The sequence below is a fragment of the Prorops nasuta genome, unplaced genomic scaffold, assembly GCF_024137725.1.
Source record: "Prorops nasuta isolate Cenicafe-Biocafe unplaced genomic scaffold, Cenicafe_Pnas_1.2 PNAS00008, whole genome shotgun sequence".
NCBI lineage: Eukaryota > Metazoa > Arthropoda > Insecta > Hymenoptera > Bethylidae > Prorops > Prorops nasuta.
In genome coordinates, this window is record NW_027116805.1 from 5,487,595 (window position 1) to 5,511,461 (window position 23,867).

At 35.2% G+C, this 23,867-nt stretch overlaps 2 protein-coding genes across 2 annotated transcripts; one reads left to right on the forward strand and one right to left on the reverse strand.

Moving 5' to 3' along the window:
- Positions 1-6: 6 nt before the first annotated feature.
- On the reverse strand, positions 7-3,890 carry LOC136775352 (uronyl 2-sulfotransferase-like). Its single transcript, XM_066730042.1, has 6 exons — positions 3,239-3,890; positions 2,030-2,239; positions 680-840; positions 530-604; positions 239-402; positions 7-153 (listed from the first exon to the last, which is right to left on the reverse strand). The coding sequence occupies exons 1-6, from the start codon at positions 3,413-3,415 to the stop codon at positions 8-10; spliced, it is 933 nt and encodes a 310-aa protein (XP_066586139.1). The 5' UTR covers positions 3,416-3,890; the 3' UTR covers position 7.
- Positions 3,891-5,262: 1,372 nt separating this feature from the next.
- Nop17l (Nop17 like) lies at positions 5,263-8,892 on the forward strand. The gene is made up of 4 exons (XM_066730162.1): positions 5,263-5,787; positions 5,891-7,108; positions 7,166-7,608; positions 7,683-8,892. Exons 1-4 carry the CDS (start codon positions 5,263-5,265, stop codon positions 8,050-8,052), a joined length of 2,556 nt encoding a protein of 851 aa, XP_066586259.1. The 3' UTR covers positions 8,053-8,892.
- The last annotated feature ends 14,975 nt before the right edge of the window (positions 8,893-23,867 follow it).

The window sequence follows — 23,867 nt, forward strand, 5'->3', positions numbered from 1 at the left end:
AATATCATCAACCATTATCGAAAGTCAAAGTCTTATTTATAAGTCGAAATTTAAGCCACTTATAGAATTCCACTTCATCTGCTAAATATTTCCTAAGTATCTTCATTGTACGTGGCTTTAATGTTACTTTTGTCAAAGAGGCCATTTTTGAACCTAGTTAATCCAATTGAAAAATATGTATTTGAAGATTTAGTATATTTAGCTTCAATTATTTATAAGAATACTTTGTAATACTTACTAAGATTAGCGGCATAAACATTTGTAGCTCCAGAAAAAAAGTTAGGAAATTCTTTTTCTAATTGCATTAAAGAATCTTCCATGTGATCTAAAATAGCAACAATGGGATACCATCTTATAACGTTTTCCTTTGCTTGATTTAATGCCCACTTGCTTTTTTTTTTCCTATAGTTTATATTTAAAATTTACCATATAAGATAGAAGTTATTGTCCTTTTAACATTTAAATAATCTTGCTTTATACATATAAATATATATTTTTTGAAGATTTGTTTAAATAACAATAAACTTACGTGCATGCGGGCATATGACCACAAAAATAAGATATAGCACCTTGATAAAGAGCCTCTGGTCCTTCTCGCTGAAACCTGAAACAAAAAGATTATTTAAAAGAACATTATAACAAGTCTATCGTACATTATATAATATTTCAATAAAATTACCTTTCCAAAATTCTTGGATCCAAAGGATCTCTAACTAGAGAAATAAATGTCGGAGCTTGGCGACCATAAGCTGAAAAATTAAGGAAACGTACATTTCCATCGAAACTTAACGGGACAGCTTCCTGCCGAATAATACTCGTTATGTCCTCAACCAAAAGCTCCTGTAATAAAAGCACCACTATAATCAATTGTTTGTGCGAAGGCATACAATTTTCCGATGCCGTTTTATATGCGTTATGTAATTTTCATTAAGCTCATAATTATTATACATTTTCACCGCAAGAAAGTGCTACGATATTATTTTTTATGAAACTCAATGCGTTACAGTTAATTGCTCTTGTTCTGCTTATAAGTTATCATTTTCCTGTTTTATCTGAATAGTACAGCTGTTTTATGCATATTATACGCTATATTCAGTCTTGCTACTATTAAAATTTTGCAATGCTCACACTTTACGAGTTAGTTTTTGCATTCAGCAGTTGCAACCATTTACGATTTAAATAACATTGTAGCATAAAAGAAATGCAGTTTTTCATTTACCTTCGAAGTAATTATGAGACAAGAATAATATAACCATGGCTCATCAACGGTTATTTTAATTTTTCTAATTATCAGTCTAATAACGGAGCATAGGCTTTGTGAGGCAATAGATGAGCATGCTACATTTGAGGCTCTAAATGGGTATATTGTGAGAAATGTACTGTAACAAACTGAATAAAAAAAGGCCATAGATGCGTACAACAGGTTAAAAGATCCTTCAAAATATAATTATGCTGCGATCAGTGCGTTCCATTGGTCAAGTTATTTGACATTAAAACACAATTTTAACGTTTGACCTTAACGAGCTTGAATTATGGGTTTTGCTTTCTTAACAACAAATTCCAGTCGCAAGAATCATGCAGCATCCAGAACGATGTGAAGCAACGGAACACGAACGATCGGACAAAGAGCAAGTTACGCAACAAAATCCACCCATAAGCCATTCTTACTTCAACCTTTCATGGCAACCTATGCCAATACTTTAGCATTGATCATTCATTAAAGTTGCTAGCTTATCACCCATTAGGCATTGTATGCTAAGTAGGCTTCTCAGCAATTTTTTTAAGCTTTCGCTAATTTAGAAACTAATTACTTCACTTTCCACGCGTATCTCTCTCTCTTTTCACACGCAACATTATTTAATGATACGTTACTTATGAAACTCCGCTTTCAGTTGTTCTAATTATTATTTTATTAGTATTGAGCGACTATAAAAAAAACAATGAAATTCGCAAAATATAGAACTTTGATTTATTTTCTAATTTTGTAAATATTATAGTGAAATATAAGAAAATGAAAGACTTTATTCACCTGTTGCAAAGTTGTTAAACTTCCTTGATCATCGGGTGGTAGTCTTATGTGTTTAAAACCATTTTTACCCTGTAAATGTTGTAAGGTAAATACCAGCGTCTCTGAACCTGCGCCTGGTACACGAGTCAGCATCAATATATCTTTGTTCATTTCAGGTAAAATACCTCGTTCTCCTAACTCGGCGAGAGAAGGAGTCACGTGTCGGTTCACCTGTATATACACATTTATGTGTTATTTAAGAATAATACAGGGCAGTAAAGCAATATGCAATATATATATATATATATATATATAAATTATACTATTCATTATTAGTAAAGCATCCATCTAACTATTATAGTTTATAATAAACTTGGATGAAACTATAAATTAGTCGATTAATGCAACGAAATTCCTACAAATTGTTGAAAATGGTTTGTCTGTTAAATTCATATATTTCTAAGTTGTACGGTTCGCATATAAAATTAATTCTTGCAAATTTACAAAAAAACAGGATACTTTAAAAATAAAAGCTTTTCAATAAATTTAAGAAAAAAACCAATTTCATTTTAACATTGTTAGATTATTTTCAAACGAATACTTCGCTGCTCAGATTAGTATTTTGCCATTTATAATAGATATAAACAGTTTTACGTTAATAAAAATTATTGAAAGGAATAAAGAGCCTCCGCGATGACTTTAATTGGTCTTTAAAAATGATATTTTCCATGCAGTTTTGTGAGAGCATCTAAACAGTGAGGATTTCCAGAAATGGTACCAGCAATTTTTTTCGCAATGTGTTTAAATTCAGAGTGCAGCTCACTTTCTCATGTCTTACTTCCTATCAAATACTTTCACTGCTCTGACATGAGAAATGTAACGAGCACACTACTCCCCACGTGCGTTTGTTGTCAGCTATGCACGAAACGTGACTCACTCGAAACCATAAAATTCCAAGCTTCGTATACATATATGGCTACGCTTGTTCACACAAACTCACTTAAACATTCTAATAATTTGTATCATTGCCATTGCACAATTAAAAAAAAAATTGAGTAAATACACATTATTAATACCTCCTGCACTTTGTAATTGCTAATGATTCAATCACGAAGCATTAAAAATGTACAAAAATATAAAAAGAGAATAGTTTCTTTTTTATATAAATTTTGTCTCTCCCTTACAATAATTACTTACCGAATATAATACTAATTTACGTATCGCATTTACCTGATAGAATCGTTCACGAGTGTTCTCGCGTATTTTATCGGTATCAACCGATCGCGTATCGTGAAACTTCCGGTTTTCAGAATGCGAAAATTCTTCTTTTGATCTCAAGATCAAAAGAAGAAGAGCTACCGTTAGACAAGCAGCGATTAGAGTGAGGATACCCCGATTGCAGCGCATCTTTACACCAAGACTGTGTCAGTTTCATCGATAAAGATAAATCACCATAATTTTATATATATAGTCCACTCTGTCCACTTAAATTAATTAACAATCACAAAACAAGTAAAATGTTGTTCTAAGAGATTCCGTCACGATTCGAGTGGATGGTCCGCTGTTGAAAAAAGATATGCCGGTTTTTCATATTGCAATTATAAAGAGGGCTGAAGGGGTGATAGTTTGCAAGACGAGTATGACGATGATGATGGTGTTGATGATGATCGTTGTTCTTTAGAACGAGTATAAGTGGTGCACTGGGAAATTTGAACATCGATACGCGAGCGCGAGTTTTATATCGCGACTGAGGAGAGAGAGAGAATGTCAGTGGGTCAGTCGGAGCTCGGAAAGTCAGAGACGGAGACTCTCCTTAGGTTAGTTCTTGGTGAAGGCGATTCCCGGGATCCCCCACGTTCTTGTCTACCCCGAGATCCGCCGATCCCCCACCAATGAGCATTGCGTGAGACGCAGTGTACTTTACTTTCTTTATTGATGCACGCCGCGTCCTGTCGTTGCCCTTGCAGCTCCCCCTGCTCCTCCTATTCCACACGTGCACGGTTTACCATCGTCGATCAAATTACCAAACAAACACTCCTCGTCGTTATCGCTCATATTCCATCGAAAACTATTTCTAATTTCGCACGCTCAACTCTCTTACGCAATTTCTCAGCTATGCGGAACCACATCCTGGATCAATACACATATATTTCTTTCCAATTTTAGAACTCTTTAAAAAAATATCTTGTAACCTATTGCGGATCGACAAGAATTTTTTTTTTTTACATAATTTTACTCTGTCCTTGAAAGATCGACACTTTTATCGTCGATAATACACCGCAATTAATGCGATGAAATAAACACGCTGAGAAAAGTACTCTTTATAGTTATTACTCCGTTGCTTTTTTAGTACGATGAAAAAGTTTTCACGGTGTAAAAACATGTCAATTAATTATTATAGGCCTATCGAATATAAACGTGGATATAGATATTTCGGAAATTAGGAATTGATCGAGATGATAATTATAGAGTTTAAAAAGTTTTTATTAGCTAATCGATGCAGGAAATTGTATATATTGATCAAACATCCGGCGTGACACGTAAATAAATTATAGCTTTGCTTACGTAAAATCGCAATCATTTTTTACCATGTTCAGATAAAGTGACAGTAGTGAGTTTTTTGTATAATAATTGTATATAACCACTGAAAATTATCATATTTTGTAATCTCTTAAAAAAAATATTGATAGATAACTGATCAAAAGACCTTTAATATTGAAATTTTGCTCATTTATATTTTGTTTGTTCTATGAATTAATCTTTATTCGTTGATAAAATTGCACATTAATGCTGTTTGTACATTTTGAGGAAGAATGATTCTCTACAAATTTATAGGACGAATGTTCAAGAGTGACGCTAAAACCATAAAAATTCTGAAAGAGGTTAACGAGGTGGGATTAGAGTGGATAGTGAAAAGAGATTTATAAATATATAGGTTAAAAAATAGGAACGAAGTATGTCAAAAAGATTCTAAATTATTTGAAATAGAAGAGTATTTTAGTTCGGAGGACGGCCGATAGCCGGCCGGCCGGCAAGGTGGTGCACTGGTCCACGTGGTAGAAACTTATAGCTTCGGGATCTTTCGACAGCACGAAGGCTGTGTTCCATTATTAACTGCCAGTACGGAAAGTCTATAATTTACGTAACACATCTCATAGAGTTTCAGTACTGCCAGTAAAGGCGGCAGTAAATGATGGAACACGGCCAAAGAGTTTATTTGTAAACACGCGATCTACGTATTCATTTTAAATAAGATGGACGCGTACGAAGCACGTAAGAGAGAATGGGAGAATTTGGACATCACCAAAGAGGAATTAAAGAGTTTGACGGAATGTCTGAAAAAGGAGGAATTTCGCAAATTGCTTAGCGAATATGCTGATGAAGTGACCGATCCTGAAAATCGAAAACTTTACGAGAAGGAGATAACCCAGTTGGAGAAGGCCCGGGGCGTAGACGTTACGTTCATTAACCCCGAAGCTGGTTACGTCATAAAGACCAGTGTTAATGATGAACAAAAATGTTTTATTAACATTAGCAAGAGCGACATTGTTGCTAGACCTACGAGTCAACCAACTTACGAAGGGGGTCATCGAGGACTTCAGTGGTCGATACCCTATACTTTAATACCACCCCGAGATGACCTTGACAAAAAAAATGTGCGCTGCACAGTTTTCGATGTTGTGTTTCACCCTGATACTATCTACCTTGCATCGAAAAATATTCGTTTTAAGGAAATCGTTAACAACACTGCCATGGATGGAGTGGAAAATACATTTAAGGTTAGCATTACTCTCCCCTTCTATAGTAGAAACCTGTTTCCATGACAGGTAAGTAAGCTATTGTATTTTTCTAACCCCTGCTTACAAGTTTTTTCATTTGCAGGTGAGACTGGATAGAAAGAATCTCAAATTTCCAAAAATGAGTTTTAAGGGTTTAAGTCATCCTAGTGTCATTAGAAAGCCTTCTAAGGACCCTCCAAATGAGTCACTGGATATGGAGCCTGAAATTTATCAGAAAATAATGAGTAGCTATGATGAATCCAGGGAAAAACAGTTTCATAATGAAGAAGACAAATCAAAACGAGCATCCCCACCTAAAAAGTATTATAAAACAAAAGAAAATACAGAGCAATCAACAGCTTCCCAGTACACTACTCCAAAATTTGTGATAAAATATTCATCAGACATTGAAATGAATGACTTTTTGGATACAAAAGATGCAAAATTACATGCAGCTATGCCAAAGAAATTAGTGATTGTGATAGATTTACCTCTGCTCTCAAGGGCTAGTGATGCTTCCTTGGATGTACAAGAACGTTATCTCCACCTGACTAGTGAGACACCTGCAAAATACCAATTGCATTTACCATTGTCATATTCTGTTGATGCAGATGAGGGTGATGCAAAATTTGATTCAAAGCTGAAAAAATTAACAGTGACATTACCAGTTGTTCATCAAGTAATTTCTTTAACGGATGGAAAGGAAGATAGTGGAGTTGACAGTGATCATGATGCACCACAAATTGTAACATCTAGTGATCCTAATGATAATATTTCCCAAGAAGAACCTGATTTGGAATTAACTACAGAGTCAGTGAAATGTGATCATTCCTCTAAAATTATTGAATTGAGTGACAAGCAGAGAGACACAATTGAATGTGAAGATATTACATTACGGACTAAAGAGTTACAGGAGCCAGTTGCTCCATTTATGATTCCTAAAATTAAATATAACCTTCCAACATTCACGTGTAACATTTATAATAATCAATTAGCTATTACAGTGAATGTAAAGAATGCAGATCCTGATTCAATTAGTCATAGAATCTTAGATAATAATATAGGTATACACATTCTTTTAACATCAATTGGAGCAGGGTTCTTTCCACTTTACTATTCAATATGCCTTAAACTGGAAGATAATACTTTAAATCCAAACAATGTTTCAATTGAGCCATGGGACAATAATGTTGTCTTTACTATTGAAATTGTTAACCCTGAGAATTTATCTCGGTACTATGTTGGATTGGATGAAGAGATAATGGAACATAAGGATTTACCTGTGGCACGAACATTCCAAAATGAACTTGAAGAGTTAATGGTGAGTAAAGAATCAATAATTCTTTTAGTATTATGTATTTAAATATTCTTTTTATAGGCAATGCCTGAGGAGCAGCCGGATCAAAATGTTAAAGTGAAAATGGAAGATGGAAATGTGGTTATCAGTATTAATCAAGAAAATAGAAATCAGCTGGATTCTGATGATGAAGAAGAAAATCAAAATACGGTCGTTAGAACGAAAAAGGAAAGAAAACATCAAGGACGAAAGTCAAAATTAAGATCTGTTTCGGAAAGTAGCGGGGACGAATTGACTTGTAGTAACAATAGTAGTATAGGGGGAAGATCAAAAGGAATATTGAAGTCACGAAGTAGCAATTTTTCACGTTCTTACTCTGAATCAAGTGCGGATGAAAGTCTCTTTCATGCATCCTCTTTAGATTTCCACGATGATTTTGCACATGATTTTAATTCCGAATCTGATTGCTCCAGTTTAAAGAAAACGGTACGCTTTAATGATGTGGTTTCTCGAAAGTTGTTCAGGTAAATATAAAGTAGAAGCCAAATTATTTTGATTTATAAGGAAACTACGTTAATTGTAAATTGTGCATTTTTAGGAGCAATTCAAGCATATTAGGACAGAGAAAGAAGAATCAACGGAAGTTGAAGAATAAGAAAAGAGCGCACGATCGTAGGTTGAGCGAAAGTGAAAATTCTGAGACTGAGGAACGAGATAAATATAAAGTTGATCAAATATATGCGTTGAGTGAAGGGGCCACCGATAATGTTAAGCCTATACTTAATCGTGATAAACAGCCAGAACAAAAAAGAACGGCTAATATAAAAATTGAGCAAAAATTATCTTCGCATAAGAGAATATCAAATAGCGAAGAGGAAAAAGTGGATAAAGAGGCGATAAAAGGTTCTACCGAAAGTTCAGTACAGGCTGAATTTAAAAGTGATCTGATTTTCGATCTTGATTTTTAAAAGTTGTACTATCTTAATGAATTTGTGATACCTTAGACAACTCTAATTAATTTTTAGTGATATTCCTACTATACAATATAATACCGCATATGAGGTGAAAAACTAATTTTAAAGGCTGGTTATTTATACAATTCATTTAGGATATCAAATTCAAATGATTAGGTGAAAAATTAAATTAAACTTAAAATTATAATCAGTACACTGCCTTACATATATTCGTTGGAAAGAAAAGAAAGTATCTAATCATGTGCAGGGGGAATGATATGTTAAATCTAAAAAGATTATGCATTAAAAATGTAATTTCGTGTCTTCATACACTATTATATAGATTTAACTGTATTATTTCTACTATATCTCATATTTTTTTAGCTGCAGTAGTTACTACTATAAACAAAATGGGTTTTTAAGGTTTTGGTGTATGCTATTATATGACCATAACGATGAGAATTATATTGCGTATATGTACTTAGAGATATTGAATGAATTATAGCATATTTTGTAGATAAAACACAAATGTAGAAATCTAATCAAGGAAAAACTACAGTGCAGCCTATTCGACACTATTTTATCAATTTAAAAACAAATACTTCTGAGAAATCCATATGATGCATTTCTAAAATATTTCATTTGATGATAAGCCATTTTTACTATTTATTGTCACATATCAAGTGAAATTCGTTTTAACTAATTATATCTCTAACATGATACTGCTAAAGCTGAAGAATCTGTAAATTATAAAAAGCTTGCATAAAATCTTTGAAAAAGAGCATGCAACGTTTTTGCTATGGTCACAATTGTTTGTATACCAAATGAAATAAAGACCAGAACTATCTTACCATTTGTTTGTTTAATATTTACTTTAATATATAAACCTCTATTTTACAACCAATGCGTCAGTTTTATAACATAAAAATATTTAACATAATTAAATCCAAACAGTGTCTACTCTAGTTTCCTCAAACGGGTCAATAAAACATATAGGAGCAATTCATTATATAAATTAATATATGAATAGTAGAAATACAGGTTTAATTTTTACACCAATAGAAAACTGTGATTATAATGTATCTCGTGTTTAACTTTAAGAAAAAATTAACAGATCTTTTTAACACAATAAATTCCGGTATATACTAAATGCAGTAGTTTGGTAGATATGGTGTTAAGATACTTGGTTGCCCAAGTAAGAAATGTCGCATCTCAAGAAGTTAAATATGGGTACAGGAGAATGCAGTCGAAGTTGGATGCATACAACATAAGGTACCTGCAAATATCTGTGCAAAGGGACTCGTGATGAACGGGCAACAAGAGCGAGCAACGTGTAAACAGCTGAGGTAGGGGTAGGTAGAGGTGAATAGTAGAACGATTGGTGGCGTCAGGTGGGAAAATGTAGCCGAAAAGTAGGGCATCCCAGAGAGCTAGTTTTGAATCGCGTTCCAACATTTTCATTGCAATCCAATACAATTTCCTCATTTACTCTCCCCCTCTTGAAGCAAATTTCGACTACTACTTTATTTCGTGGAAAGATGAATTTCAATTTTTCTACATATAAGCACAACTCTAGTATTCCTAATAATCACAGGAAACAATTAAAAATATACGTTATTCTCGTTGAATAAAATAATAAATAAAAATAAAAAATATCCTTTTTCCCTATATGTTGTATTTTTTAATTTGCTTCCATAAACAAATTAATACATTATAAACGATATTTTGCTAATAAATGTTAATCGCTGATGAATTTTATTAAAATATTTTTGGACTATAGAAGATTATAAGGTTAAAGGGGCAGCGTATAGGCTGGAGTTTCGCGCGAGCCCGAAAGAAGTTGCGGAGCCCATCGATCTTAACTACTGTGCTCCCGTTAGGTCATTACACTTTTATGCACCTATGCATCGCCTGCATCATTTTACCTTGCATTATTCCTATTGATGCTCCAACGCTCCAGAAAAGTTTTGCGTTACTCCGCACCCACTCCAATTCCTTACTTTTACTACTCGAGCCGGCACTACATTCTCATTTACCACCATTTACTACCTCAACTTAAATAGTATTGCATCAATTATTCATTAAACATCATAGTACCAAGTCGAATATCCTGTATCGCTCGTGCTAATACTTTAGGCTTTGAAGATGAGACGAGTTTGCGAACTTTAATTTTGACGTATCTACAATTTTAAATTTCCCTCCTGAATTTACCACAATACCCATGCAATATATAGTGTCTATCATCAGTACTCGATTGGCAAATTATTTCAGATAAAATTTCTAGTCTCATATTTGTTTCATCATCGCGCCAAACAGAAGCAAAATAAAACTATACCGATAATCGCAATCACTGTTTTCGACAAGTCACGTGTTTACGCATTAACATGTGTATTTACACGTAGTACTTGATATTTGAAAAGTCACCGTTTACGTCCTGCAATCTGCATAGAATGCTGCATTCTATTGCTGCATTGCCAGCAGCGGTAGCCAGCAGCGTTGGCTTCCCTGATTTATTCTTTTTCTGCTCGCTTGCTTTCAACTCTTTTCCAGACTGGCACATAAAACGTAACAAAGAAAATCCTACCCGACTTAATTCGAGTGGTCAATTAAGTTTAACTCTCAGTGTACCATAGTGCCATTATTTTATCCATTCTTATTTTAAAAATTCCATTCTCATCTCTCAAAGGAATTTCACGATAATTAAAAGTATTCGGCAATGCAGTGTTTTTCGTAAACGCGAAATGAGAGAAAAAGCAAATTTGGCGAACGATTGGCTGCTTCAATCCGATGAAGGAATATTGAGAGGAGAATTGAGAATTTAAAGGGAATAGAAATTGTTTAGAATCGGATAAAATCAATCATCGAAGTGGAGCAGGAGTTTGTACTAATGCTCCATTGTTATTGTTATTGTTATCGCTATCACTATCATTATTGTTGATCGTTATTGATATAGATATTATTACTGCTATTGTTATAAATTTCTATCGATACTGGCACTGTTATTGCTATTGCAATTGCTTTGGCAATTATTGCTACCGCATTGTTCTTGTTTTCAAGTTTGCTATTGTCATCGTTATTTGCTATAGTTGCTGCTGCCGTTATCAATTTTAATATTATTGTTATTGTTCTCAGCAAACGCGAATGCCAATTTATGAATGGTCCAATACTGGCTCATTGCTGCCAGGCTGCCACCGCTTGGCTGTTATTGGTCCTTCGCGAATTGGACCTTCATTTTTACACAGTATTATATTTCTATTGCCATAAGTGCCAATATTGGTGTTACGTTACCATTGCTGTTTTTATTTCTATCGTAATCGGTTTTGCTATTGCTATAGTCATTGATTCTGCGGCAAAACGATTGTCCTCCTTTGTTCTCCACTTTTTCGTTTCAACGCTACCGCAAACCTCCTTGCTCTAACCTCAAGAAAGCCTCGCGTGATTACCACAAAATATCGCTAATGCAAAACTAGTAAAGCCCGATACAGTTTAACCCGCTGCCCTGATTTTTAACCCTTGTGCTGCATGATTTCTACATTTTCTTCGCTTAAGTGCGAATATTGTTTTTAGTATCCAATATTTCATTCTTCCAAGACTTAAAAAGATGGGGAGTTTTAAGTTATTCCAGCTTAATTTCATGGTTTTTTTTAAAAGATGACTGTTTTAATTTTAGAAAATGCATTTCTCATTTTGCTTTTGATGGAAAATTGTTTTTATTTTGTATATATTCGATTATTGTCAATAGGGTCTATGCTCAAGTGATTCTTAAAATATATTTCAACTGTAGCATTATAATTTTTCATTTTTTAAAATTTAGTTTGGTGTTTCATCATTCGCCTCGAAATATAACAAAGATATGAATAACGTTTTTGTTTCTTGGTTGTTTGTGCAATTCGGTTCGAGCTCTGATTTGGTGCGTTCCTTTCCAGCCGAAAATTAATACTAATTACCCTGTCAGCTACAAGTAGCTACAGAGGATGGATATTCTACGGCTTGTGATGCTACGTGTCATGGTTATCCGATCAATGCGTCAAACTATAATACCAAGCTGCGCTTTCGAATTTTGTCTTACCTCTTTAATATATTATGTATATAGCTTTAAATTCTATTATTTCCTGCTAATATTATTTACACTAAATCGTGTTGCGACTAATTTACTAATTCGCATAATACACGGTACAATTTGTTCAATTAATAAACAATTAATCTCATCTTTGCTTCACGCTCAATTGGGCTAATGCTTATTACATCACATTAAAAAAATTATTTCGATATTGTTCGAGCTTAAAATATTACTAATTTTTAAAGAACTTTTAAAAAATTACTTTTTAGTATATTACTTGCTATAGCTAGTGTATTTGAAGGAATCATCTTATAATGGTCTTATATAAATAACATGAAATTCTCGAGAGTCTCATACGACATGGGTTTACGAAGTATTTTAAAGCTATTGATAGAAAAATTAAATTCAGCATTGCAATATTTAATTTTATTTATTGGACTGGAAGGCATTTCTACAAGGAATTGCAATAAGAGTGCATTTACTAATTAATAATCAGTATTGATAAAATATCTATAATTTTAAGGTCGTTGCATATCAGAATGAATGATTCGCACACTCGAAAGAATTCCAACTTTATAAATAGACCTTTCCAATTGTATATATACCTCCGAGAAAATAACACAAATTTTAAGTATAGCCAAAGCGTTAAAAGCTTGAAAAATTATAGGAATAGCTTAGCGTGGGTGTGTGATTTTCAGTGCTTCTTAAGGCTCGAAAAACAGTTTATGCAACGTGACAACTTTTATGTTTGATTATTGATTGCTAGTGACTGAAGTGGTTTCCGACCGTAGGCCATGGCGAATCGCGTGTAATCTAACACGAAGAAGCCATAAGATGTTGGAAAAAGAGCAAAACGTAAACGAGTAAAAGTGGGAGGAAAGCAATAAGTTAAACGAGTTTGCATGGTGTTTCGGTGCAAGGGCGTACCAACCGGCTTGGCTACTCGGCTCGCTTGATGAAGATTTCAGACAGCAATCTTTTTTAGGAGGAGGAGGGAGGGGGGGAGGGTGGCTAAAGAAAAAGGAAGACGATCCAGCAGTTTATTAAACCTCAACTTTCGTCGACGAGTGCATTGGAAAACTTTGATCGAAATACAGTTTCTCCTCTGACGTTATACTCTCCACGAGAATCCGGGCGATCGGTATTTTAAATTAGGGTGGATGGCCGAGTACCGTTGTTAGGAGAGGGGGGTGTCGGGAGAGTATATACACACGTATAACACTCCGGAATAAGGAGAGAAAAGAAGTTGGAGAGTGTGTAACGAGGTTTTGGCGCAAGGAGATATCAGGCTCGCGATTAGAGTTGGAGTGGTGGGATAATGGGGTGAATTGCTCGGAGAAAGAGGGAGAGGGGGGAGGGGGTGGAAGAAGGATCTAGCGGTAGGCCTGGTTGGCATCAGGTCAATAAGTCGTCCACCCCTGGCAGGTGGAGGGTAGCTATGCATATATATATATATATACACGTGTACGTGTTCTCCTACGGGTATTATATTCCCGTGGTTACGGGAAGCACGACATCGGCAATGCGGTAACCGCTTTTAAGCCGTTACATCACCGAGCCGCAACAAAAGCTCTGCTCTACCTGGCACTCGTTCTCTCTTCCCTGCACGAAAGCTCGCAATATCCACTATGGGATAGGGACTTCCTTACTCGCTAAATTACCACAATCGGAACGTCCAATGCTGTCACGAAATCCACACTTTTTATACTCCACTCTTTATAATTAACGACGGTTATGCACATTAATTCTTTAGAACCAATTTTACGTTCGACGACTCTTTGCTATTTTTATATATACGTATACTTTGTTATAATGCAGCGCTAGATTCGTAGATAATAACGTTAGGTTAAATGTACAGTCTTACACTTAAAATTTTATAATTGGATAAAAGTTTCGTGCTTGCACTTGTTGGTTCGGGTGGCGAGCTCGATCTAGCGAGATTAATCACCGAGGAAGCCAGACATATCAGATACAGCATTGGAGCATATAAGCCATGGGATGACAAAAGTTTTACTCTCTAATAAAATGCCTTCGAACCTGGAAGATTAAAAGCTTCTATTCTTCCCTTCTGATCGATACTAGTCTGAAATCCTATTGAATACTTTGAATACCAAACACTGATAGGAGGAACAGCGTACAACGAAGTTTGTACACTGCGCGACTACGACAATCTGATGGGCTCGTATTGTGGGAAATAAATAATGTTTATCGGATTATGTGAAAAATAAATTTTCATTCTATATATATATATATATATATATATATAGAGAGAGAGAGAGAGAGAGAGAGACGATGCGAAATAGCGAGGTTCTCCGGACCGAGGCTCTCCTCCCAAATTTTCAAGCTACCTATAGTTTTTACCCAGTTATAGTTTGGCGAAATTTTTAAATTGATTTTGACGTTCTGAAAATAGAAAAAAATCGAATGACCAGGCTTTGTATTCGCAATTAGTTCATTCGTTGCTTTTGCTTAACTATCAATTTCCATTTACCCTTTAACTGGATCTTCTTTTAAAAAGCATCTCTTGTTTCACGCCAGTAAACGTACGGTATACTATTGATTTTTAGTGGTCTTTCAAGCTATCGACAACTAACGCTCATCGGAAAAGTTAAAAAACAGGGGTTTAATATCGAGACAGTAGAAATATTGAAAAGGCATAAAACCAAAAGGTACAATAATATGCAGCTGGAACTATAAATACAAAAGTTCCAAACATCCTCGTCGTTGACGCGTATTCCTACCATCCAGTCTACATTCCACACTTGAATTTCAATTTCCCTGCACAGATATTAGCAGAATATTGTCGCGTTAAAAGAAAAATTAATAGAAAAAAAAGAAATAAAAAATTGAAGAACAAATGTTAAGAATGAGAAATGGTCGAATCGTGACTGATCGAATATCGCGATATTTTCCTAATTGCGATCAGCCGTGCGAGGCAAAAGTTTGGAGAAATTCGATGTTGCTGGGGGTAAAGGAGAGGGAGGATGAAAGAAAGCTTGCGGATAACTGCGGAGAGAGCGATTGAGGTCGAGCGAGATGAGGTCGAATAAGCAAGGTGAAATTGCGAGGCAGCGTGCGCGCAAGGGACACGCGTCAGTGTCAGTGGGTTATTCGGGCAACGAAGAGACGTTGGACGACGAAACACGCCACGAGAAAACACGAAACGACACGCGACACGAGAGAGCAACGCGCGGTCACGAAATATATATATATATATATGTATGTATAGGGTCCATTTGATCGATATTTCGCCACTGGCGGTTTACGCTCCTCCGAAGGAAATCAGGAGCAAAGGAACCGTCCCTGCGGCGAGGACTCCATCAGGGGACTCGGTCTGCACTGCGTTTATATCGGGATCCTCCGATGTTTCATCAAAGAATTCGTCGATCATCAAGGATGAAGACGCCCCCGTTCAAACAAAACTCGCTCGCACGTATGACATCGCAATTAACGAGCTTCTGTTTCTCATTACCCACGCTTTGCCCTTTGCCCTTTTATTTGCCCCCGAATTCCTTCGTCCACTCTCTCGTAAAACTAATTCTAATTGCAGCTTGCAAATGACTCACCGATACTCCAGAAGCTTTATATTTTATGGTATATCGACGAAATAAAAGGAATTACCCATAGAAACGTATTTATCAAACTCGATATTTTCCTTCGGTTCATAGTCAGACGTTAAAAGGGAAGGCTGGAGATGAAGAAGAAAGAAGATTATAAAGTTATTAGAGGTAAAGCATTCTCATGAAAATTTCATACAAATAAGTTGATTAAGTTTTCCAAGGACACTGGATAGATTTTCCGTTGGGTCGAAGGTTTATCGAGGGGAATTGTGAAAAGGGGTGGTATGAGGGGAGTGGGGATAAGGAAGGAATGCGTGGAAGGTTATGGGGTACCGTGCAAGAGAGTCGTAAAACGAAGATGGAGAGGAAATACTTTGAGTCGGAGAAATTCGTATGCTTCGGCCAATATTCTCGAGTATGTATACCTATATATGTATGAAGGGTGGGGGTTCTAGACAAAAGATTCAGCATTATGTATGTGTACGCACGCTTCGCGCTCGTGAGAATATCGACGCTCTTCTTCGCTTCAATCGTTCGTAACGACAAGCGAGAACAACATAAATCACCAGTCATCCTTATATATATATATATATATATATATATATATATATATATACACTTAAATCTTAGCAAACTCCGAGCAATACTGGAAATCTTGAGGTGATTATAAGAAAACACGAAGAATTGATCGATAAAATTAACGATACCAACATCTATATTATACTAAAACGGTTTAAGGCCTAAATATTTATTCGTTCGTGATAAAATGGCATTCTTTCGGTTTAACCTACATTCGTTAATTGGGAGACTGCAGTTCGAGTTTGCGACGATTGCAGAGAAACGCTCGTTGACTCGAAACTTGAAAATACCTTTCTTTTTTTTCGTAGTGATCTAGACTAGACTCACAATACTAACTTTTAACAGATTGCATAGTATTATACCGAGGTTTCACCGAGAGTGCATGGCAATTTATCTTGATTCTTATCAGGTGACACTTTTCAATTGTGAGATTTATTTTTGGATCGTTTTCTACTAGAATGAAAAAGTCCAGAGGGTGGTACTCTGTATCGTACGGTAGAAATGCGTTTGCTGTACCTTGTGTATGTTGTACCATATATATATTTATATATATACACAGGATAGCAGCGTATATGTTCGTGCTGATATCGATCCTTGGAGAGATTAGGAAAAGGTGTTGTAGCATCAAGGGTGGCGAAGGAATGTCTCAGGGTTCAAAGAATAGGCCTAAATATTCATTCATCGGTGGTAGAGTGGCATTGTTCTGGAGTAACCTAGATCTGTTAATTAAAGCGGTGGAATTGGAGTCGGCAATGATCTATGCAAACGTCGGCTAAAACTGAACGACGAACGTGTGTAGGTTTTTTCGTGACGGTGATCTATATCGGGAACTCGTACAGATTGTGCGCGGCCTCTGTTCATGCGAGACTAGCACGCGAATACAGTCATCGACCCCCTTTGGCTTCACCGAGCCTTTCGAGGCAACACTATCAAACTGACCTACGCCAACGTTTCATTCAACGCGAACTCACACTACTTGCTTGGGCTCCCACACGTTACATTCTAAAAAAGGCTTCGAAACTCGCGCTACTTAACATCCGCTTCCGTTTTGTATAGACTAAACTGATTTCTTTTTATTCGCTTGTAAACCTCTTTTCTTCCCCCCCCCCCGTACAAATGTTCCTGAGCATTGTTTGTCGATTCTTGAAGAATTGTTGGAATTTTTCTTAAATTTCCTGGGGAAGGTAATTATTGTTGATCGAGATTCATATTGATCCATGACTCGGTCTTGCGTATAGTTTTAACATTTTTTGTTCAATGGAATGACGTTGATCACAAAATAGAAAGAAATATAATATATAGTTATAATTATTTTTAACGCTGTACGTGTGATATTAAAGGTTGGATGCTGGTGGTAGATGCTCGAGTTTTAAGAGGATTGGCTAATTATAAATTAGTGTGGGATCTTTATTATTAATGCACTAATATAGTGATTTTTTGTGCGAGAGACGTGGGTAGATTATTTATGCACGTCCATTGGTAACAGACGAAACGACGCAATTTTTATGCATGTAATACTTGGAAACTGACTGTTGGGATTTCTGCTCGTGACAGAAGGCTATTATTAATCGCATGGACGCGCAGATTTTTCTCTTGTGGTTGGTAAAACGGCAAGTTGAAAACCAATCATTTATACCGATAAGCATCCAAGCGGAAGGTCAATTTTATCCTTGATAGCAGCAACGATGCCTTCTATTTACTCACTTCTGTCTGATTGCTTCCCTCTCCTCTCCTCCATCTATCAATGAGAGACATAATTATATAATTTTTAACTTAATTTTCTAAACATTTCCACTCAACCTCGATTTTCATTCTGAATGAAATTATTCAAATAACTTACGATATATACGAAATACGCGTGTTATACTTTTCAATAGCAATCGTATCTCAATTCTATGCACGAATATTTATTATTCCTGAACCTTGCAAAATTTCCAGAATAAATTTTCGAAAATCTCTTTCTCACAACTTAAGGAATATTAGGTTTATTTACAGCTTTCTAGTGAACGAAGTTTAAGGGTGAATAAAAATTTTTTATCGCAGCTTTTATTACTCGTGTTTGAAAATATAAAGCAGAAAATAGAGAAATTTAGATGTGTGTGAAATGGTGGGAGGAGGAATAGGAGCTAGAGGGGATAGTGGAAATAGCAAACGATATTTATACGTGTCCAGTTCTTGTTCTTTCTAACGTTAGTTTTATTTGTTCCATTAAAGAGAAGATAGTAAAGGGAAATAAACAAGATAGCTGAGGGCATTGCGAGCTGGGGGACATCCCTCGAGGTATCTTCCAAGGACTTTGCTACTTTTCTACCCTTTTTAACCCGCAAAGAGTCCGGTCTACGAGACCGATAATCCTTCTTCATAACGAGCCTCTTCGTATATATAATATAATATATACGTATATATTCTTGAACCAGCTGGCCCTGTCAAAGTTAGAAAAAACGTTGCAATCTTCTTCTTCCAGCCCCTTCCAAACAATTTTCACTCCTTGCTAATCCCATCTGCAGTTGGAATCCTCTTCGTAATAATAAGAAAAAGAATCCATTCGTTATGCTTTATAAAGCATTAGGACGTCGAAAAATTGTATAACGGAGCTTTTCGTGTGAATTATAATGCGCACTTCCACCTTACCTGATTCACCTATGTGCCACTGATAAACTTTTAATTGGAAGAGAAAAGTTTTGCACGGAAAATAAATTAAATTTCGTTGGAAAAAAAACAAGGTCGCTGATAGGTTAGGTATGGTAGAAAATATATTAGAGAGGAGAAAGGTCTGTAAAAAAGGGAGAAATTTACGATAAGAGGGAATCATTTTTATAGGGCAGACATAAAATAGATGTTGATAATACTTCATAGCAGCCCTCGCACTTCCTATCAAACCATATACTAGCATCATAGATAAAAAGGACGTAACGAATTGGTACTTTTCTCGTTGCTCTCTCTCTCTCTCTCTCTCGGCTTCTCATTTCCTCACACAAACCAGTTACAACATTGACACTTGCTATATCCACCGATCGTCGTTTGGCTTGGAAAATTTACCAACCACTGAAAATACAATCGCGTAAAAATAGCTGCCTCTTTTATCCGGTACGGTTACGTCGAAAATTCCAAAAATAAGGTAGCCTAATTCTATATGTAAAATCTTTTCGAACAATAATGCAAATATATTTACAAACGTTATTCTATTTTTTCTTTTCATCAATCAAAGTTATTATTATATATTTATGTGTGATTAAACTAAGCCTTCCGGAAAGTCTACATTTTTCCATCGCGCATGATTAATTACTGTACGACTTTAACAAATCACGTTCTTGTTAAAAGAGAAGAAAGTTTGATGCTTACGATTAATTTATCAGGTGGTTATCACGCAAGATACACTCCATTTAACGGTTCTTGCAGACCCCAGTCATAAATTTCTACTTCTACTTTTAGGATAATCCTACCGTTGAGCATGTGCAATATCTTAAATTTCAATTATGTTGACATTCAGTAGTCTGTATCGTTGCAGTTAACAGTTTAATGGTAATGGCTACAACTATCCTGTGACGGTGTATTTGTATTGGGGGAGTAATTCGTGAGCCGGTAACAGCAGTTCTGACATCCTTAAAAGTTATCGCACTATATGACTATACCAAGGATCTTACTTCGTAAGAGATGATCCGATCTTATCGAATGACGTGGGTGACGACCGAGCGAAACGTTTATTTACAAAACAATCTCTTTCTCGGTCAAAAAAAAAAAAAAAAAAAATTGGTGACCCAGTGAAAAATAGCTGGATACGTTAATTAATCTCTCATGCTGATTTTCTTATATCGAAGAAAAATAAAGATCAGAATAAGTAACTATATAGAAGATAAAAAAACGTTATACATTAGAAAGATCGAGGCTTGGAGAAAAATCTGTCAAAATATCGCGTTTCGCGTCTATCAGCGAGAAAATTCGATTTATTCGGTGTGACAAGCGACTGACAAAGCTGTGCTAGGGTAACTATGTTTCTACCTTATGGATCTTGCACGTATCGTGTGTATACGTGTGTTTCGTGTGCGTGACTGTTCTCTCTCTCTCTCTCTCTCTCTCTCTCTCTCTCTCTCAGTTCCGTGTAGAAATCACGTAGGTGGAATGTCGAAGTTTGAACGTAGCCAAAGTTTTCATTGGACGAATTAGCAAGAGCAAGTGTGGCCAACGCCAGCGATCCGTCAGTGTCAAAAAACTTTGCGGAGCCTCGACAGAAAATGGGAATCGGAATAGGAGTCAGTAGATTTTCATCTCCCGAGTCAGACCGTATAAATACTACGTGGCAGGAGAATGTGCCGTAATCGGTCAGCCAACTGAAATCTAAACACTTTGCTGGAAGAAGGGACGACGAGAGAAGCTTTCATGCACGAGTCGAGTAAGTGTCTGATTAATTCGATCCATCCTGGTACAATCCGAGACCAACTTTGTGTCGAGTTAATTCTTTGCCATTATTATTCTGATTTTTATACTTTGGAATATTTTTGTAAAATAATCAGAAAATATTGCATTTGTTTTTATGCAAAAGGTAAAACTGTGCCTCGCAAGTGAATCAGTATCGAAATGAAGTATCTTTATTGTACTTTACTGAGGATTTTGTAGATTGCGAGTTTCTGAAACTCGGCAATATTCCGGGGACTGTAGGTAATGTTTTTCTTTGCTATTACTTTTATTTTTTAAGTTTGCACGATAAGGATAATAAATTCGTTGATATAAATCGGTGTAAAAAAAAAAACGATTGTGCTTCCTTAGTTATTAGTCAAGATAAAATGCGATCTAGATGGTGCAAGAAAGATATCTTGGAGCAGAAATTATTTTAAACAGCAAGTTTGCACCAATTTCATCATAGCTTTCAGATAAAACTCGCAATAATACGTTCCACGAAAATTTCATATTTCAATTTGGCTTGGAAATGTGCATTAATGAAGTTTAAATAAATTAATTAATATTTATGATATACGTCTAATAAAGCTTGATACCATAATCGATAATACAATTGAATATATGCATAATTACAAAAGTCAGATTCCTCTTTTCATGATTTATTTTTCTTTCCAGTTTAATATATATCTCTTGGTGTGTTTAAGTAAATGTCTTTACTTATAACTGTAACATAGAGAATCATCAGTTATTGTTATAGGGATTCAAGCTGTTGAACGTTTAAAGCGGCTTTGTTATTTTAATAGATGACATCTCATGAGCACAGTGTAGGTACATAATGATTAAGGACATTGCATAATAAGAACGTATATAGTGCTTAAACTTGAATAACTTGTAACGATACGAGACACGGATTATAGCATTAAATTGACCATTAGAGTAATTGCTCTGTAGCTTTTGACTAATTTTCATTCAGATTATTTACTTCGTTAACGCAAAAGCTCCTGCCTCATTCAAATGATGCGATATATTAATAATTATACAGGAGTGTAGGAATGGTAGTTTTTTTCTCTTCCATTTTTGAGAGCATTGCAAACAAATAAGCAATCAACGTAGTTCGTTTGCCTATTCATAACGAACAGAGAATGAAAATTGTTTTCACCCTGACTATCATCTGGTTTTCACCATCAAGTTTTTATATCGATATATTTACCAATTAAATATAGGCATAAAGGTATAAATAACAGAAACCCTTTGACACTCAATTTACCATTATTGTTTATTATAAATGAACATGAATATTAATAATGTTGCACGAGAAGACCTACTACTATCTAATAAAATTTACCGGTATAATGTTATGTTCAGAGTTTGCTTCGCTCAATATTAGTTTAATTTACTCAACGGGATGCTCAAAACCACACAGTTACAGATAGAAAATTATAAAGTTTATATCTGCATAAATAAAAAGCTGTATATGAGATGAAAATTTAAAAAAAGGTTTAATAAAACTTGAAATTTATAGAAAAATTTATGTAGTTTAATATCATGCAGTAGCCTTTCGAAAGCTACATAAAACATTACTATACAGAATTACGAAAAACCAACATATTTTATGAAAACACATACATTTTCACCAAACTGGACTTCAAAATAAACAAACATTTTTCTATCTAAGCTTTAACATCTGGACTCTTAAAAATTGTTTTAATGAACATCCCAAAATTACCAAGAATACTAACTTATACATTGCTGTTGATACAATTTGTTGCGTAATTTAATAATCATTTTTGTGCTTTGCAACAAAAAAATATATTTATATATACGTACAGCTACTTTCAAGGTACATTTACCATAGGATTTAAAAAACTGCACCGTGTAATTTTACCCTTACTCAGGTATGCTTACAGGTATTTTATATACATTTATATGCCATTATGTATTTTTAAAATTGCGGTTTCATATTCTCCTTCGCGCATACAATTACTATAAATTTGCATACTCCTGCAAACAAATCTCTGCATTAGTAAAATATATACTATATATATATATATATATATATATATATATATATACAATTGTTAATAGTTGCGTTTTTAATTACCTTTTTCTTACCAAGTCGTGTGTTTTGTACAAAGTCATACACACACATATATATATATATATATGTATACCATCAGTCGACAAATTTTCATGTACATAGAAACGTCACATGGCGCAAAAGGAAGGACACGAGGTTTACTCGGCAGAACAGCGTAAACGTGTTTACTTGTGGCGAGCTTTTGAACGCGTACAAATTCATTGGCTTGTGTGAGCAGGCGTACGTATATCGCCACCCTCCGTGTGTAAGGCCAGCTTTATTAGTCGTGTGAATGTCATCTCTCTTAACCTATTTCGAACTGATTACACACCGTATGTGTGTAATGTATTTCCTGGCCAAAGACCAGTAGTTAAATCCCTTATTTCGGATCATTATCACTTTCCTTTGTCACTGGCTAGCAAAAAATAATCACAGAGATCAACTTTTTCTGTGATTGTACGAGTTAATAAATTGAAACAATATCTTATATTTTTACGAATCGCAGTGTCGTAAGATACGAACGTTTCGTGTGTTAGAGTAGCTTTATTAGTACAGTGAATGTCATCTCCCTTAATTAACCCATTTCGAACTGACTACACACCGTGTGTGTGTGTGTGTGTGTGCAATGTATAACCTAGCCAAGACCAGTAGCTAAATCCCACATTTCTGATGATTATCAATTTTCTTTATCAGTCTGTAAGAAAAAAGTAATTGTGGAGATTAATTTTTTCTATATATTGTACGAGATAATAAATTGGAACAATAGCTTATATTTATACTGTTTTTGAAGATGAATCATGATGGTGTATGAAATGAACAGTAATTTCTCGCTTGGGATCATTTTCATTATAATTCTTGTAAGAAAAAGCTGAGTAGTATTCAGCAGCTCCCAATTAGTTCCTCTCCTTTTTTCTTTTGCCCCTTTTCTCTGATACCGATCGTCTGCTGTCAGAAATAGGGTTTCGCAATCTTCCCGCATTCTTCTTTGCAACAATACCTCTAGAAAGCTCACTTCCAGCTCCCTTTAATCATGCCAAGCTCGCTAAAATTATGGACGTCTTGATTTTGAAATTATTAAACGCATTTGCTCTAATGATAGATCTCGCTTTAACCGATAAAATTTATGCTTTTCGTGGAATACCCCGCAGCTACAACTTTA